Below are 18,145 nucleotides of genomic sequence, written 5' to 3' on the forward strand. Positions count from 1 at the left end.
TCCCATGTGTTTCTGTTTGAGGCTGGAACATTCGTAGGACATTAGTTTTGCAGATTTGTTGCTGACAAAGAAACAAATGTAGTGACTCAACCATCACCAAGTCCTTCAATTAACCAATGTTTCTATTTTTCAAGTGTCAGTGTTAGAAGGGAGGTGGAGCACTGGTGTCACAAACACACCTGACCTTTTAATCAGGATACTGGTGTTTGAGTTTTATTTACAAGCATTTTATGTGTACAGTAAACCATTTTTTAAAGGTTATATTATAGAAATAAACAATTTTGTACTCAAAACATTAACTCAAAACATAATTGTCTTCCAACAAATCAATACATTATCATAAACTTAAAATCAATCTATTAAAAACACAAAACTGCCACAGAGTACAGTGATTAAAATGGACAGCGCCTCTTCGCCCAATCATGTTTTATATATGTGGCGTCACATACACTACGCTTCATAGGTTAGTTTTAATTTAAAGATCACAAATAGTTCCAACTATATTTGACCATTTAACATATTTCATCATCTCTTTCTCATTAAGTCTTTCACCTCCACAACCACTGCTCTCTCTCCTCCCTCATTTGCAGCTCATCTTCCTCCTCAACTCAAACATATGATCTGCAGCCCTGACTTCTATTCAGGGCTTCAGTTCAAGCTTATTTATTCCTGATATTGTTGCAATTACACATCGTCAGCAGACAGATGAACTTGCTGTCTCTGGACAGCTGACAACAAGACAATGAAGCAATAACAGCTGGTTACAAGCTAATATTATGCTAGCTAGCTAATTTTAGGCTCGAGAGTCCTAAGAATCACGCTTTCCCTCCGACAAACAGTTTGACTACATCATATGAATTTGTCACACAATGTGAGATTGACTTCAAGGAAAACAGCAGCTAACTAAAAGAAAAGTTCAGGATACTCTTACCAAGTCAGCTCAGCATGGCTGTGATCAGATAGAAGTGAGTTTTCCTGACTCATATCAGACTCATTTCACAGTTTAACAACTTCTTTCAAGACACCTAAACAGACGCGGACACATACTGACACATATTCACTTCGTAGTCAGGATTATGCACTTTAATTGGGCGGGCAAAGAAAACAGAATTTAGATAATTCCAATCTGCAATCTACTGACATCTAGCGGTGAGACTTTACACACTGTACTTTTAAGCTCTACTTTCACCGGCATGATTCGCTGATCGGTTAGGTCAATGTGCTCTAACTCCAAGATGTCAAAACTGGCGTTCTCTTGATCTCCAAATGACGCACATGTTCTTTGGCATCTGTGTTAAAGCACTGGCAGCAGCAACATGTAATGGAAAAGCTACAATGTCCCCAATAAGACATTAAGAGGTTGAACTTCTATGAAACACACGCGCGCACACATTTGAAACCTTCTGTCAGCACAAGCTAGAAATGCGCAACCCAGACTCAGTGGGTCTGTGCAGAGCTAATCTCTGTGCAGGCAGGTAGTTGCTCACTATCTTAGTTGTTCGATGCTTCAGGACCATCTTTACTGGGAACACAACGCAATAAACTTCATAAAGGAGTCATCACACCCTGCGCACTCTCTCTTTGAATATCTTCCCTCTGGCAGATGATACAGGACATTAAAAAAACACACCACTAGACTTTTGAACAGTCTTCCCACAAAGACCATCACCACTTTAAAGGCTGCTGTGAGTTCACCCAAACAATGATTTGGGAATTACATTCACTTTATGTTCACAGCACATGTTAGCACACTGAAATTACTGACTGTAAGAAAAGTTTATTTTGTTCCATTTTTTCTTTTCTCATTTATTCTGTTATTACTTTTACTCTTTTATACTTTACAAGGAAAACCATTTTTAAGAAGTTGTGCAAGAAGTTTCACGTCTGTTGTACAGTGACAAATAAAGTAACCTTGAACTGTGAACAAAGGAAAGAGTGAAACACAATATAAATAAAATCAAGTCGAGTGGGAATCTTTGGACGTGTGTTACAGTGAGTCAGTACCTTTAGTAAAACTTCAACAGTAACTCAAAGGTCAAACAGAGAAAAACAAAAACAGTGTCAGTTTTGATACTGTATTAAGGCACACCATTAGTTTCAGCTATTAACATCAAAATGAGCTGCGCTTTGAGCTATAAAAGCAGCAAATACACATCAACTTTAACTGCCATTTCAAACATTACCAACTGGTCTTCTATTGGTTATAATAGGAATATAATTACTTTTTAGGCCTTTGCATATTATGGGGAAATTTTATTGGGAAAAATAGTCAATAACCTCAGTGTTATTCGCTGTTATGTTGATTTGCCTAAATGTTTGCAGATACATAGAGTGGTGGTAGAGGAAGGTTGACACATCCAGCTTAAGCAATTTTATTTTTGCTTTTTGAATTTGCTTGTTTCACTCACAGATTACCTACTTTCTTCCATCCGTCCATCTTTCTGCTACATTAGAGTCACGGTTGGGCTGGAACCAATCAAAGCTGTCAAAGGACAAGAGAAGGGGAACAGCCCGGACAGTTCACCAGTCTATCTCAGGACTAACCGAGAGACACACAGACATGGAGAACATACAGACTCCACAAAGTTTCGTATTTAATCAGCTTTTACATGCTTTAGGCACCAAAATCTGTGTTTCTGAAAATCTGAGTTTGTGTTCAAATATGCATAGTAATATTCATAGTAATGACTTTACACAATGAAAAATTACTCATCGAGTTTGAATGGGGTGCCAAGTGGTCCTTTATAAGCATCCCAATGTGATGGGGATGAGACTGAAACATCTGTGTCACTTACTATCTGATGCCCTGGCAAGGCCTGAGAGCAGACTATTTAACTTAAGGCATTAAAACTAACTTGGTTAAGGTAAGGTCATGCAGTAGTTAGGGTATAGTTAAGAATAACTATAGGTGATAATACCCTGCTCGTGCAGATGACCTATTGCCTTGTTTTCTGGGAGAAAAAAAAAAGTCTCCAATTACAAGCAAACCTTCACTCCAAAAGCAGACCCCCCCCCCCCCCCAAGTTTTAATTAAATCTGAAGACAGAACTATGAAAAACATGTTAATATACAGAAAGTTAAAAAAAAAAAAATCCATCTTCTGAACAGAAAACTGTTACAGCAACAAAACACAACTGTTGAAATAATAGTCTAGTACCGTAGGCAGAGGGCCATGGGACAGCAGCCTGTTTGGTTCAAACAGCCAGTATCCAACACTCACTTGTAGTCTATGAAGTATTCAAAGCCCTTGAAAGATATCGCAGCTCTCCTGCAGATACGGCCTTCCTTAATCTGATAACTGTCTGTTCTAGCCCCACAACACTACGAATATTCTCCCTCTGGATCATTTGATTCTTATCATTATCTAATCTGCCAAACAGCATTAAAAAGTACAACAGTAATACAGCTAAAGTCAATGCTACAGTACAAAAAGCAACCTTACTGAATCAGTACATTGTTTAAGATAAAATGAGTTTGTCCAACACATCTGTGACGTGATGTATGTGGGTGTATGTGCCAGCTAAACTCAGGGATGCCAAAGTATAACAAGTGAGCCCAATTAAGTTTCATATAAATCTAATATTAACACCAATGATAAAACAAACTTAAAAACATCAACATTAATAGTAGTACTTCCAGTAAGTAAGAATTTACTTCTATAGTTCTTTTCAAAACAAGACAGCAGTTACAATGTGCTTTAGAGGCATAAATAAAAAAAAACTTTTCTTTTTTTTTTTTTTGCAGGTTTAAGTAATTTCTTAAAGGATGAAACAGAGACCAGAGTCAAGGGAGCAAAGAGGACTGAAGTTTGGACTGCACAATTCCCCTTAGTTATAAGATGGTTACATGGGATAACAAGAACACCTCTATCTATGGACCTAAGGATCCGGCTTGGTGAATAGGGGTGGAGTAAATTAACAAAATAAGTGGGGACTTCACCTCATAAGGAATAAAAGTAAAAACCAAGGTTTTAAACTGACCCTAACTCTGACCGGGAAGCCAGTACAGACGATTAGTAGATGACCCGCTCGACCTCCTGAGCTACAGCCGCCCCTATTATGAATGAGAGTTAAAAGCCTTAGCTTAGCAAAGATTCTATAAATTAGCTTTTACAGTAAATGTGAAAGACCCCAGACGTTGTCTAATTTAGTGTGAAGTGATAAGTAGAGATTTTGTGTTGTCTGTGTTAAGCTGTGAAGGGTTATTTGCAATCCAACCATCAATTGCATTAAATCAATCAATTCATTGTTAATAATTTATCCAATTTTAAAAGGTTTAAATGAGAGGTACAGTTAAATGTTGTCAGTGTACAAATGATAAGAAATGGTTTTAAAACTACTAATGAAATGAAAATAACAAGAAACTTCAACCAGATCCTGGGACGCACCACGATGCAGCCACATCTGACCAAAGATTGACCGCTGAGACTAAAAGTGTTCTATCAGCAAGTGAACCACTCCAAGACATGGACCTACCTACTATGTGGTGTTAAGATTTGATGATTCAACGGTATATGGTACACTGACAGACTGGATGGTCCACAGTGCTTGATAATTAGATCATTAATACTTCGACAATTTTTAAAACTAAATTATACATTCTAAAGTCTATATGAGTCTATGTGAGTAGCACTCAGTGGCTGTTCAGTTATATATGGTATGTATGCAGGCTGAAAGAAAAACCTACAGATACAACTCAGCGTAGCACTGTATGCATTATTTTAGTGAAAAAGAAACTAAAAACATGAGATAAAAATGCCAAACAAAACTGAGTCCTGTTTACTTTCAATATGTTGCATTAAGACTGGCTGCCATCAAGGTAACCAAATATACTGTAAGCAGTATAGTGATGTACCGGGAAGGAAAGAAGTGTAAAACACCGCAGGAAAGAGACCTTTGAAGGATGAAGAGGATGGATAAATAGAAACAGTGCTGTGTGTGCAGATTCAAGGAAAATATATTCTTGTGAGCGAATGAATGGTGAGCACCTGCGGAAAGAGAAGAAAATGGAAGTATAGGGGTGATGGGAGACATACAGAGGGGATAATAGAGCATAAAATCGGTTGGGGGAAAAAAGGTCTAAGGTGTAGGCAAACAGAGGGCAAACTGTGGTTGGTGCGGAAGGGGGAATACAGTGTAGAGAAGAAACTAAAATAAGACTGCACCACTTGTATAACACTTATTGACTTGATGTTATGTAAATCTCACACACCGAGTCAATGACCGTTTCAGTTACAGATAAATACGACAGCTACAGTGTGTCAAATAATAAACTCATGTAGCTTTCACTGCTCTGTTAATGGCTTTCATTAATTGCATTTGTACAGAAAATAAATTCTTAAATTTACAGAGTATTGTTACACAGTGCCACCGGTCTCCAGGAATGTCACTGGGACATTGTTTTCTGGAATAATGAATATGTTGTTCATGTCTTCTCTATTAACTGTTTAATTAGAGATGCTATTCAAGAAAAAAAACTGAGACTATTAAAGAAACTAGAAAACAATCAGTCCTGTTGGTCCTGGCTGATGAACAAAGGCAGACATCTTTTAACTTTGTCTGACTGTCAGATGCAATCAGATGTGGGGTTGGGTGTAGCTGTATGGATAACCTGCACAGCTACTGGAGGCTTTTGAGAAAATAATCAGCTCAAGTAATTTGGGTCAACTGGCCCTGGGAGGGGGGCCTTGAATCTTCCTAGTACAGCAGATATGTTTGGGCAGAGTGAGAGCATAAGGCTCAAGGTGAAGTCTGCGATCCTGATTGGGTAGAGAGATAACATGGAGGTCACCCTGTTTGCATATTTCCTTTTAAATAAGATAAGATAAGATAAGATAACCTTTATTAGTCCTACACGTGGGAAATTTGTTTTGTCACAGCAGGAAGTGGACAGTGCAAAAGTTATGAAGCAAAAATTAGAATAAAATAAAATAAAATAAGAATAAATACAGTACACAACTGTACAGAATAGAATAAAATAAAATACTATATACAGTAGAATAAAATATACAATAAGATAAAAATAGAATACAAATGCTATATACAACTGAGTAAAAATACAACGATGCCAGAAAAGATTATTGCACATTAGTGTTATTGCACATTTGTGGATGTGTGTGTTGAGAGAAAGTCTGAAAAGGATGAAGGAGCACTGACTTTGGCAATGTCATCCTAAAGAACATCAAAGTAATTTTCTCCAAATACGCAAAGCAACGTTATTAGCACCACACTAAACTACATGTAACATATAAAACATCCAGTTTTTCACAATACATTTGTATGTCTTGAAAAAATAATCAATATTCAAAAGTAATTTCAAAGCCATTTCTTGGCCGTGGAGTAAATGCCTGATTAATACTGCAGGCAGAAAGCCAACATCATTAGCTTACATTAGACTGGATAAACACACTGTTTATCACACTGTTGCTCTTACATTTTTGGTTCTGTAAAAGACTAAATAAAGACACATCCCTCCAAACTACACAAGCACCAACTACAAATCCACCACCTGCCTTCTTAGTTTTGCCAAGCTACGATTGGGAAGTAAAGACACAGATGGCATCTAACCATTAAACTCCAGCAATCTTGACTGCATTTGTGTCTTCTGTGTTCAGGAAGAAGTTGAGACAAGCTTCAGGTCGTAGGGAAGAGTTGCTAGTTGACTGGGAAAATATAGGGAAGATGTGATTGTCATGGAAAAGAAGAAATTAGAAGTGGAAAGGATGCGCAGCAGTTTAGGACAATTATGGACAGAGACAGAAAGGTACTAAGTAATTTCTTAGAAGATTACTAAGGAGGAAGTGAGGGCAGCTATAAAGACGATGAAGAGCAGAAAGGCAGCTGGTGCAGATGTAAGACAAGGAGATGTCTAGGAGAGACAGCAGTGGACTTTTTAACCAGATTGTTAATATAACCCTGGAGAGCGAGAGGACGCCTGAGGAATAGAGAAGAAGTGTACTGGTAGTGATGAAGGGTGATGTGCAAAGAGGTAAAGGTGATATGGGAGAGAGGTTGACGCTAGGTTAAGAAGAGAGGTGACGATCAGTGAGCAGCAGTATGGCTTCATGCTGAGAAAGAGCGCTACAGATGTGACGTTTGCTTCGAGAGTGTTGATGGAGAAGTGCAGAGAAGATCTGGGGTGTCTCTATAGACACGTTTGAGAGAAAGCAACGAGAGGAACTATGGTACTGCATGAGGAAGTCAGGAGCGGCAGGAAAGTATGTGACATGTATGATGAGAGTGAGATAGTGGTGAAATGTGTGGTAGGAGTGACAGATGGGTTTAAGGTGGGGTGGGGTTACATCAGAGACTGGCTCTGAGCCCCTTCTTGTTTGCAGTAATAACAGACAGGCTGACAGACGAGCTTAGGCAGAAGTCTCCATGGATTATGATGTTTGCGCGGCCGACTTTGTGATACCTTTCTCTCACCTATCGTCATTTTAAGTTACCGAATATCATTCTGTTCTGTCATCTGATTGGCTAGTTAGTTACAGCTGTTGTCAGAGCAGATAATGTCCTAGAGGGGTTAATGATAAAAACGAAACTGCTGATATCTGCAGCTATTACTGCAGCATTAGATGTCTTCTAAACACAAGCGAGATTAAGTCAATTTATAACTATGTGAGAAAAAAAATAATAAAGAAAAACCGAAAAGCCAAAAATATTTTACAATATCTGCCAACTCAAGCACTTTCCAGAGTCGAGATATTTTCGGCATCGGAAATAGAAAGCAGAGACAGATTCAGGCTCAGCAACGACAAAATGGGAACCAAGGAAGAAACGCACAACGAAGCAAGGCAAACAAAAGTAAACACAACATGTGGTGACTGTTTGACAGCTGGGGTTAATGCAGGAATTCACTTCTTCCTAAAACACTCGATGAAATTTAAAAACTTCTATAGCTCTCTAACTGCTACATTACTGCTAATATCACTATTATTGTGAGCCCCTGACATATATGGACAGATTATATTTTATATAAACTAGATATTAATCTATAAACTACTGTTATAGCTTTGGCAATATTGTTTATGGAAACTTTGATGCCTATAAACTATAACGGCCCACTGAGCTGAAGCTGTTCTCCCAAGTGAGAAATTGCCTTTAACAAATTTGCAGAAGCTTGATACCAAACTGGGAAATGCAAAAGAAAGACTCTTAAGAGCTTGAAAAGAATAAGACAGGACTTCTTCGAGTTTTTTTTTCTAAACAGACATTTCACCTCTCCCCACCTTGAAAAATAAAAACCTTAAAGAAGTCCAGTTGCCTTCTTTTCAGGCTCCTGAGACTACCACCACCTGGATGCCTGAGAACCTACACAAACACTAATGCTATGTTAACTTTACATCAGCTCAGTAGTGGTCTTCATGTCCTCTCTGACACCTTTCTTCCTGTTTGACCTGAAGGAGAGCTGCATCCAGTGTTACACTGCAACCACACCAGAGCTTCACTGACAGAGCAAAAAAAAACAACTTCATGAATATATGGAAATAAGCCAACGTGTGAGGCAGAAGCACCACTGCAGTAGATGGTATCACAGAGGAGGTGAGCATGGAGGGGAGATTATAGGGCAAGTGGGAGGCTGATAGTGGCACAGGGAGAGCTTGCAGTTACAGAAGCCCATAATTGTTCTTTATGCCTGGGTCTCCTGTGAGCCACTGCCTGGTCTTGCCCCAGGAGGCACCGCGGTGTGTGTATGTGAGAGAGTGAGGTGTACAATTTGAATCCTAAGAACAGGTCAGAGAGTGAAATTCACCCTGACCGTGATTTACTATGATGGTTCAATGTGTGTGTGTGAGTTCAGATTTTACAGTTCATCACATACGTGTGTGTTTACCGTATATTTAACATGTAGCTCTGTGCAGCTGCAAGTATGTGTCAATCAGACACTGTCCATTTATATAAATAGACATTATGTGGTTCTGCCTGACAGTGTGAGTTTTCATTTCCATGTGAATCAAAGGTCAAAGGCCATGCTTGAAAGACGCCAACCGCATTTTAAACTGAACAGTTCCTTGAAAATGTTTAATTCAACACAACTTCCCCATCCTCATGAGAGCAGTCGCTGACAAAGTAGCAGAGGAAAGGAGGAAAAATGAAGTCAAGCATCAACCTCTTTTCCAATTTTCTTTTGTTCTCATTCGGATGAACATCCTGTTTGTTTACCCAGAAAATGAAAATCCCAATATGGCTGCAGACACCCACTGGACAACAGCTTCATCTCTGCTCTTCATCCTTCATTTACTTTATTTTTTTTGCCCTCTCCTTGTCCTTAATCGTCTTCCCAAGTTTCAATTATTTTGTAAAAATGCTCTTAATGATTTGAGGAAAATAGCTCATAAATATTTCATTTCAACATCTCTAACCAATATTGTCATCGTGATTGAAAAGGTAATTATTTTCTTTAAACCCCGGTGAGTATTCATGGAGCATATTTCAGGGTTTTCACAGGCTCAGATCTTTGGGGTTGACTGTGCATGGTGGTACACATGATTTCTTGGTGCCGAAAATGTAATGAGACTATTAACTTATTTGAGTTATTATAATTTAGTATTTTCTTATTAGTTTTTATTTTTATTTTGTTTGAACTTTTTGTTTTTAATTCAGTTTACTGTTAGTTAGTTTGCAGAATGTGTAGGCTTGTTTATAATAACCCTAACCCGACATCATCATCCTCCTCAGTTTGTGATAACAAATTTGACCTAATCAATACAAACTAAAAGAATTATTTTATTTTATTTTTGTTTGTTTTCCAAGTTCACAAAATCTTTTCGGCTTTTTAATTGTTTTGGTTGTTTTATTACCTTAATTTTTTTTTTTCATATCTAGTTTTAGTTATTAGTTTGGTTTACTAAAGTAAATTTATGTTAACCATAACCTCTAAAGATTTTGAAAAACAGCAAACAACCAAATAGAGTTAAAAGGATTCAGAAGAGGAACAATGCGGTTTTCGTCCTGGTCGTGGAACACTGGATCAGCTCTTTATCCTCTCGAGGATACTTGAGGGTGCATAGGAGTTTGCCCAACCAGTCTACATGTGTTTTGTGGACTTGGAGAAGGCATTTGACCGTATTCCTCGGGGGGTCCTGTGGGGGGTGCTCCAGGAGTATGGGGTGTCTGGCCCATTGCTACGGGCCATTCAGTCCTTATACAACCATTGCAAGAGCTTGGTCCACATAGCCAGCAATACGTCGGACTTGTTCCTGGTGGGTGATGGGCTCCGCCAGGGCTGCCCTTTGTCACCGATTCTGTTCATAATTTTTATGGACAGAATTTCTAGGCGTAACCAAGTGGCAGAAGGTGTTCACTTGCGTGGTCTCGGAATCTCATGTCTGCTTTTTGCAGATGATGTGGTTCTGTTGGCCGTAGTGATGCGGACGCTGTACCGGTCAACTAACCAACTATGTGTGAAGGAATTTCTGAACTTCTGTCTCAAATCCATGAGGTTCTGACTAAAAGTGTTAAGGTAAATTTCTGTTTAATCTCTTGCCATCTATGTATGTAGATGGCAAGAGATGTGCGATTTCCACAGATTTAATGCAATTAATCATTGTATTGTGACAAACAGACTGCATGTGACAGCCACTTGACCCCATTTAATAGCAAACTGTTAACGGACTCTGTCTCACTGCCATCTGTTGCTGTCTTGATGCACCAAAGTCACTCTGAAGATGGCAGCTGACTACTAGGTGTCACAGACCTAGTCCACATTACAATGCAACATTTCAAAGGAACCAAGATCATAAGTTCCAATTATTCTGGTCATGATGGAACCCTCCCTGCTCCATGAGCCACAGGAAGAGTTCCCAGATTGTTTCCACATTGTGTGGCCCATTGTTCATGCATACACAGTCTTCAGCATAGCCTAAACGCTTTTGTGACAATGTCCCTCTTATAAGGGCTACATACAAAACTCTGTTTTCTAGGCACAAATATATTGTAAAGTTTTTGTAACATAGATTCCAACACTTCTATAGATTTGTTTGTTGTTATCTTTATTAGAAGTATTTGTAAGCAGCTAAACAAATGATGCTAACAGTATTTAGGTTATGCAATATTAACTCACCCTAACATAGTCGATGTCTTTAAAATTCTAACAATCCCCAATTATATAAGATCCTGGTGTCAAAGTATTAGTTGGAACTGATTAGCTTTGCTGGTGTGCTTAGAATCCTTGTCCTGCTGCATGACCCAATCTGGACCATGCTTCAACTGTTGGAAACATGGTGTCACATTTGACTAGAATACTTTGATGGTTGAGCCAATGCCTGCAAGGTACAAAGGTCCTGAGGATACAAAACAAGCGTGCACCACAGAGTTGACAGTTGATCTGAGGTGTTTGTGCTGACATGCTGTGTTTGGTGGGGCTCTGCATTATGACCAAACATATCCATTCTGATTTTGCCTGTCTAAAAAAAATTGCTCTAGAAAGCTTGTGGTTTGTTCAGATGCAACTCAGCAGACCTAAGCTGTGTTGTCGTGCTTATTTTACAGTGAGGAGGCACTCTCCTGGCAACCCTTCCAAACAAGCCATATTCAGAAAGTCTTTTTCTAATTTTACTGTCATAGACTTTAACATTTAACATGCTAACCGAGCCATGGAGAGTCAAAGGTGTTGCTCTTGGGTTTTTTGCAATTTGAGCATAACAGGATTTGACCTTGAGGTGAATTTGCTAGGATATCCATTCCTGCGAGGTTTGGCACATCCAGGTGCATTAACATGATGCCAAAAACCATCAAATTGTCACAACTCTTCTTTTATAGATGTTTTCACACTTAGAAATAATCAAGGCTATTTGATAAGCAACACATGGGTTCTACTTACCTTTTAATTCCTACGGACACACCAAAAAGACATACTTAGTTTTTCGCAGTGCTGTAAAAACTCTTTTTCACAACTGTACTGCTCATTTTTTGCTAAATGTCTATTTATAATAGCTGAATATGAAGCCAACTTTCCAAAAAATAATAACAATTACATTTGGTTATCAAACATGTGATGAACACACAGGTCACATGAACATTTCGGTCTGCATAGCTCACAATAACATGTAGCCCCTGGTTACAGGTCCAGGCTATGAAACTGACATTTTCAACCTCAAACAGTATTTGTCAGTATTCTGAAATATGACAGATATCATTAAAATTTGAAAACTGTTCTTTTAAAATGCCAGTTTTTGAAATACTGGGCTAAATGTAAGTATTTTAATCTTTCACCAATATGGTTGTGGTCAGTCACAGCTTCAAACAACAGGTAAAAAGTAGTGTTATACATTTCCGTGTCGTTCTACATTTGAATTATATAGTGTCTTTCATTTCCATTAATTAGATAACATCTTAAAGAAGAAAACAACAAATTCAGTGATGGTGTTTGCTTGCGTTCCATCACTCCCAGCTGTTGTCTTCACTGTAGCAGCTTGCCGTTATTGCTCCCTGTCAGACAAACACACACTCTCCTTTGAAGGACACTGGTCAAATTAATTCAATAAAAGAGAGTCTACGGGGTTTGCTTTGATATGATCCTCAGAGAGTGTGTGTCGCCACGTACAAGGTGGATGGTGTGTTTGCTGTGTGTGTGTTTTCTCTGCAGACTCTGTGTGTTGCAGCCTGCCTGCAGTGATAAGCAGCTGATGAAAGTCAGAGAGAGAGAGTGCATTACCTGAGCCTGCTGTGTGTTGTTGGATGAGGGGAGCGGGTTGGAGACCATTGGTCCAAAGATATCCAGTTCATCACCAATTGGTGCAGCACCGCCTGAGCCCTTCCCACCCCCCTCTGGAGCATCTAAGAGAGAAACAGAGATAGAAAGAGATGTGCAGTACCTCCCAAAAATATTTGACAGAAGCAAACAGATCAAGAATGAAAGCAACTCTAACAACTTTTAAAAACTAATAAAACTTGGGGCTGCATGTCTAAGTGAGGTATGTACACAACAATCATGCATGTGCTTGTTTTTTGTTTTAAAATTCCTCACATAAATTGGTATTTATAAAGAAAGAATGTTCGGCAACAATCTACATATGCACAGGCTATTTTTAGAGTATGCCCAGCCTGATCTGACATTAAATGAACTGTATTAAATAACAAAATGGCATCTTTTTTTAATGAGGACACCACAAGCACAGTTATACACAAAGATATATATGTCTCTAATAGGAGTGAAAACTGCATCCAAGGACAGTTTTCAGTCTGAAACAGTTGTGTTTTACTGTTTAGTCTGATATCCTTTAACATCTTTGCTTTGAATTAACCGCCTTCTGTAAAAAGCATCTTTTGGCTAACATGGCTAACATCATTATCTGGCTGAGACATCCACCTTGCTGCTTGAACTAGGAGTTGCTTGCATTCACACTGTGCACTTTTTGATGCCATCTGTAAATACAAATTCACCTTAACCAGTAATCTCTGGGTCTGAAAATGAAGCTAATAAGACACAGTTAAAAACTGCAACATAATTTTTAACATTAAAAATTTGTTAAATTCTCACAGCTTCACAACAGAATTAAGTTGTTTACAGGCTGAAAACAAAACTGGTCTTTTTGCTCATAATCACATATCCTACTTGCTGTAGATCAGGTTCTGTTCTCTGCACAAACAAATGATGCTTGCCTGTTGTTCAAGCTCACCCTCCTGTTATGGCTCTTAACCCTGTTGATGGATTAAGAGGTATAGAAGGCCCTTAACTGGTATCTGCTCCGTTATGCAAGGAGGAACAGGATACGCACTACCAGAGCTACAAAATGACCTCCAGCAGGCCACTGGTGTGAATGTCTCTGACCAAACAATCAGAAAGAGACTTCATGAGGATGGCCTGAGGGCCTGACATCCTCTACCCTGATTGGCATTTGCCACAGAATATCAGAATAAGCAGGTCCACCACTCATGGCTTGTGCTTTTCACGAATGAGAGCAGGTTAACCCTGAGCACAAGTGATAGATGTGAAAAGGTCTGCCTGAGCTAGCTCCTTCAGTAGCTAGCTACGTTGCAAAAATTATTCTTCTTTTGCCCTGAAAGGGTCTGAAGAAGATGTGGAGAACATTATGCTATCGGTAACATTGTTCAGCATGATTGCTGTTTGGTGGTCTGGGGTGGCATATCTATGGAGGGATGCAGAGATCTCTCGAGGCTAGGCAACAGCACCCTGACTGGCATTGGGTATTGGGATGAAATCCTCAGACCCAACATGACGCCATGCTTTTGCGGTGCATGCTTGTCCTCCTGGTGCACGACAATGGCCAGCCTAATTTGGCAAGAGTATGTCGACAGTTTCTAGAGGCTGAAGGAATTGATACCACTGACTGTGCCCCACACTTGTCAGATCTAAATCCAAAAGAACACCTCAGGGACATCATGTTTTGGTCCAGCTGCCAGGTTGTACCTCAGTTGCTGAATTACTACAATGAAAGTCTGGCAGAATGGACTAGACTGATGCCTCATTTGTTCAATCTGATTTTCAGGATTCAGCCCTCTGTAGGTTGATACTTTTCATTCCCATCAAACGATCCTTTTGTTCCTAACAAACGATCCAGTCCATATCAGTATAGATATCTAGCATGAATTTGTTTTCCATGTGCTCTCTAAGTGTTCCTTCAATTTTTCTGAGCAGTGTAGAAACCTCTCATGCACTCACACTCATTTCCAAATCTTCCCACAAAGCTCATTTTAAAATTACCATGCTCAAGACAACTTTGATAAACGCAATCCTTCAGTAGCTAGCTCTGTTGCAAAAATTCTTCTTTTGCCCTTGGAGCACTACTAGAAAATTGATTTGCTGTAAGTGCAAATATTTTTTGACCTTGTGTTGTTATTAATGTTTAGTTAGATTAACAAAAGTATAGAGTACAAATTAATGATCAAAACCAGACTCTGACAATGTTTATCAGCATTGTGTGTATATGACAATGACTGAATTAACTGTGACAGGACACCTACTGTACAAACAAAACACAAATCAAGAATGACTCCAGTAAGGTCGGGTGGAAAACAGAACATTTTGAGCTCCAGACACTAAATTTTCTTCCTTCTGGTGAAATTTTAACACCAATTTGTACTTTTTCTGAATCAATTTATGTTTGGAGTATTTATGTCTTGGAGAATTTCTTTCACCCCATCTCCCTCAACTCTATCCTTTCCCCTCACCCTCAACCAATCACAGCTAATGGCCATCTCTGCTTTAGCCTAGTTTTGCCACAGCTTTCTTCCTCTTAAAAGGGAGTTTTTCCTTTTGCCACTGTTGCCAAGATCTTGTTCTTAGGGGGTTGTTTAATTGTTGGGGTATATTATAGAGTCTTTAACCTAGAGTATATAGCACCTTATAGCAGCTGTTGTTGTGGAATGATGGAGCTAAGTAAATAAAACTGATTTATACAGATTTGGATATTTGTAAAACTACCACGAAAACTTAAAAAACAACAACAACAACAAAAACCCACCCATTGGCTTGGTCTACATTTCGGGCAGGCGGTTTGAGAGAAGAGTGAAAGAGGTCATCTACGTCCACTGTGAACGGCCATCTTTGAACAGATGGGTGGCTCACGACACCAACTGCCTGCCATCTATAATCCAGTTTTGAGATCCCATCTGAGCACCTCAACCCCCACTCACGTCTTGCGTCAGGTGATATCAGTAGGTCACATGATAGGGTGTTACAACTGTTTCACCCAAAACCTCTGCTGATAATGACTCACACCTTTCGTCACACCTTGGCTCATGTGATGAGGCATGTGAACAATAGTGGGTGAACAACCTTCTTAAGGGACAACTCCCACTAAGGTTAAAATACAGGACTATACAGCATTTAGTTGTATAATTGAAGAAGCTTCTCGGATGAGAGGTGAAATGTCTTCAAGAGACTTAAAGAAGTCCAGTCACTTTCTTTCCAAGCTCTGTAACCCTTGTGGTGTCCTCGGATCAAAAATGGTCCCTAGGTGAATGGCAAACAAGCATATGGGAATCCCGAGGACACCACTACCATGACCTGGATGACTGAGAACCTACACAGACACCAACTGGCTTACTCGAGTACAGATACTGGATGTCAATATGGCTCCTTCCTTATGGCTCCATTGCTGTCAGCCCACCTGCTCCTGCATGTACTGTAGCAGCATGTGTTCTAATTATTTGGGAGGTCTTGTCTCTGGTTGTCTCCAACTTTGGTGGTATAGGATGCAACCCCCCCCCCCCAAAAAAAAACCACAACAACAACAAAAAACCCAGAGCCTAGCACGCTGCCACAAGCCAAATGGATGACAGCTGTGGTTTCGGAAAGTTTCGGAAAGCCAAGAAGACAATGTAATCACCACTAAATATGAATCCTCCCATTATCGTGACAGGTTGATCCACCGAAATACATCACTCACCATTTCTTCAGTCAGAGACTGAAGACTGGTAGCCTAATTGGATTCACGTCAAACACAACTTTCCAGACATAAAGAACATTGAGTATGACTGTTCTGAACCCTGGTATCAAACATTTGACAAATTCATCAAAAATTCAGGATCTGAAAACAAACTATCACGATGAGCACAGAGTAAACAAACTTTTATTTTTGGTTCCTCCTTTTGTCATAGGTCTGCTGTATTCATACAAAATGCAGGTTTCCTGAATGCATTCACAGTTGTTACAGGACAGTTGCCAAAAATAAGCAAGCACAGATCCTCGATTATCGACCGTCAAAGCTGAACCACCACAGAACTTCAAGCCCTGGGTGTTATGCATTTAGATTATATTCTAAGTTTATCTTGGAGTTTTGTTGAAGACAGTATCAATGCAGAAAAAAAGTCCAGAATGAGCAGTTCCCATGGTGCTGGAGGGAGAAAAAAAAAGTACACAATGTACTGCTGTCATTTAACAGACAAGAGGGAGAAAGCGGGAGAGAAAGAGAGAGAGAGCGTGATAAATAGAAAAGAGGGAGTCAAAAAGAGGGAGTCAACTGGCTGTGTGTGTGTGTGTGTGTGTGTGTGTGTGTGTGTGTGTGTGTGTGTGTGTGAGAGAGAGAGAGAGAGAGAGCTCGCAGCGGAGGTCATTTATATAACCACAGTGATGAGACATCTATAATTTAGCCCTTTTAAAGTGTGAACAAGTCTGAGCTCTTTTAGCCAGACAGAACAGTACAAGGAAAAGCATTTACTGCTAGAAGGCCAGAAAGACGGGTTCGACATCCTTTTGAAGTCACTTATTAAAGCTCATTTTCAAATGAATGCTTTGTGACGTTCATCCATCCCAATATTTAAGCTGGCGATTTTGCCCTTTATGCATTTTACGATCCCTGCGTGTCATTTATGAGCCTGGCTTTGGCTTTGACTGTTAAATCACTTCCAACTTACTTTAAAAAAAAGAAAAAAGAAAGACGAATTTGCATAAAGAATAACATCGATCATAATTATGATAACTGCTTTATGGTCTGATGAGAGTGACAGATACAAGTCAGACACCGAGGCAGAAGGGAGAAAAATAAAGATGTGAAACGCATCAGTTACCCTCCTACCAGTCTGAGCCCACCCCTCCATTACCAAAATTTCATTCAGCCATTGCCATGGAAATGAGCTGCAAGGAGAATAGGGTTCATCATCACTGCCATGTCAGGCACTGCACCCGCCATCCCTTATTATGGGATGGAGCCGCTTCTTGAGAGCACTCTCAACTTCACCATGGAAACAGACCAATAGTTTAGGCAGGGGGTGTGTTTCATAATCACTCGGGACCCCTTTGCTCTCACTCTCTCTCACACACAGTCTCATTCAGCATGGGAGAGCTGTCACATGAAGGTCAGCACCACATGTGGTAAAATATCTGACTTGATTAAGCTTTGAATTGATTTTTAATGCAATAACCTGATGAGACACATGTATTTATGACAAAACACTCTGATGGTTTTACTCCATTGGTCAAAAGACCAGATGACTTTACTTCCTTGCAATTGTTAGTTATTCACCAACATCTTAATGCAGCCATGAAGGCAGAGATATGCAAATTCAACCCACTTTCTTCCTCAAAACACAAGTCCCAACTAGGGCATGAAATTAAGTTTTCCCCACTTCCCCTTTAAGTGACTCTGGGAGTCCAGAAAAAAGAGCACGAGCCCGGCTGGTGACCACAGCCATTAGCTGCTGTTAGGAAGAGTCATTACAGAGAAGTGAGAGTGGAAAAC

General features: G+C 39.5%; 1 protein-coding gene across 4 annotated transcripts in view; it reads right to left on the minus strand.

The window, feature by feature from the left end:
* Positions 1-18,145, minus strand: part of smap1 (small ArfGAP 1) — a 144,937-nt gene that overhangs the window by 27,314 nt on the left and 99,478 nt on the right. For all 4 annotated transcript variants that reach the window (XM_039622043.1, XM_039622042.1, XM_031741137.2 and 1 more), the window contains one exon: positions 12,658-12,779. In XM_039622043.1, the coding sequence (XP_039477977.1) occupies positions 12,658-12,779 (122 nt within the window). The remainder of the gene's footprint in view (positions 1-12,657; positions 12,780-18,145) is intronic.

This window comes from Oreochromis aureus, linkage group 13 (genome assembly GCF_013358895.1).
Source record: "Oreochromis aureus strain Israel breed Guangdong linkage group 13, ZZ_aureus, whole genome shotgun sequence".
NCBI lineage: Eukaryota > Metazoa > Chordata > Actinopteri > Cichliformes > Cichlidae > Oreochromis > Oreochromis aureus.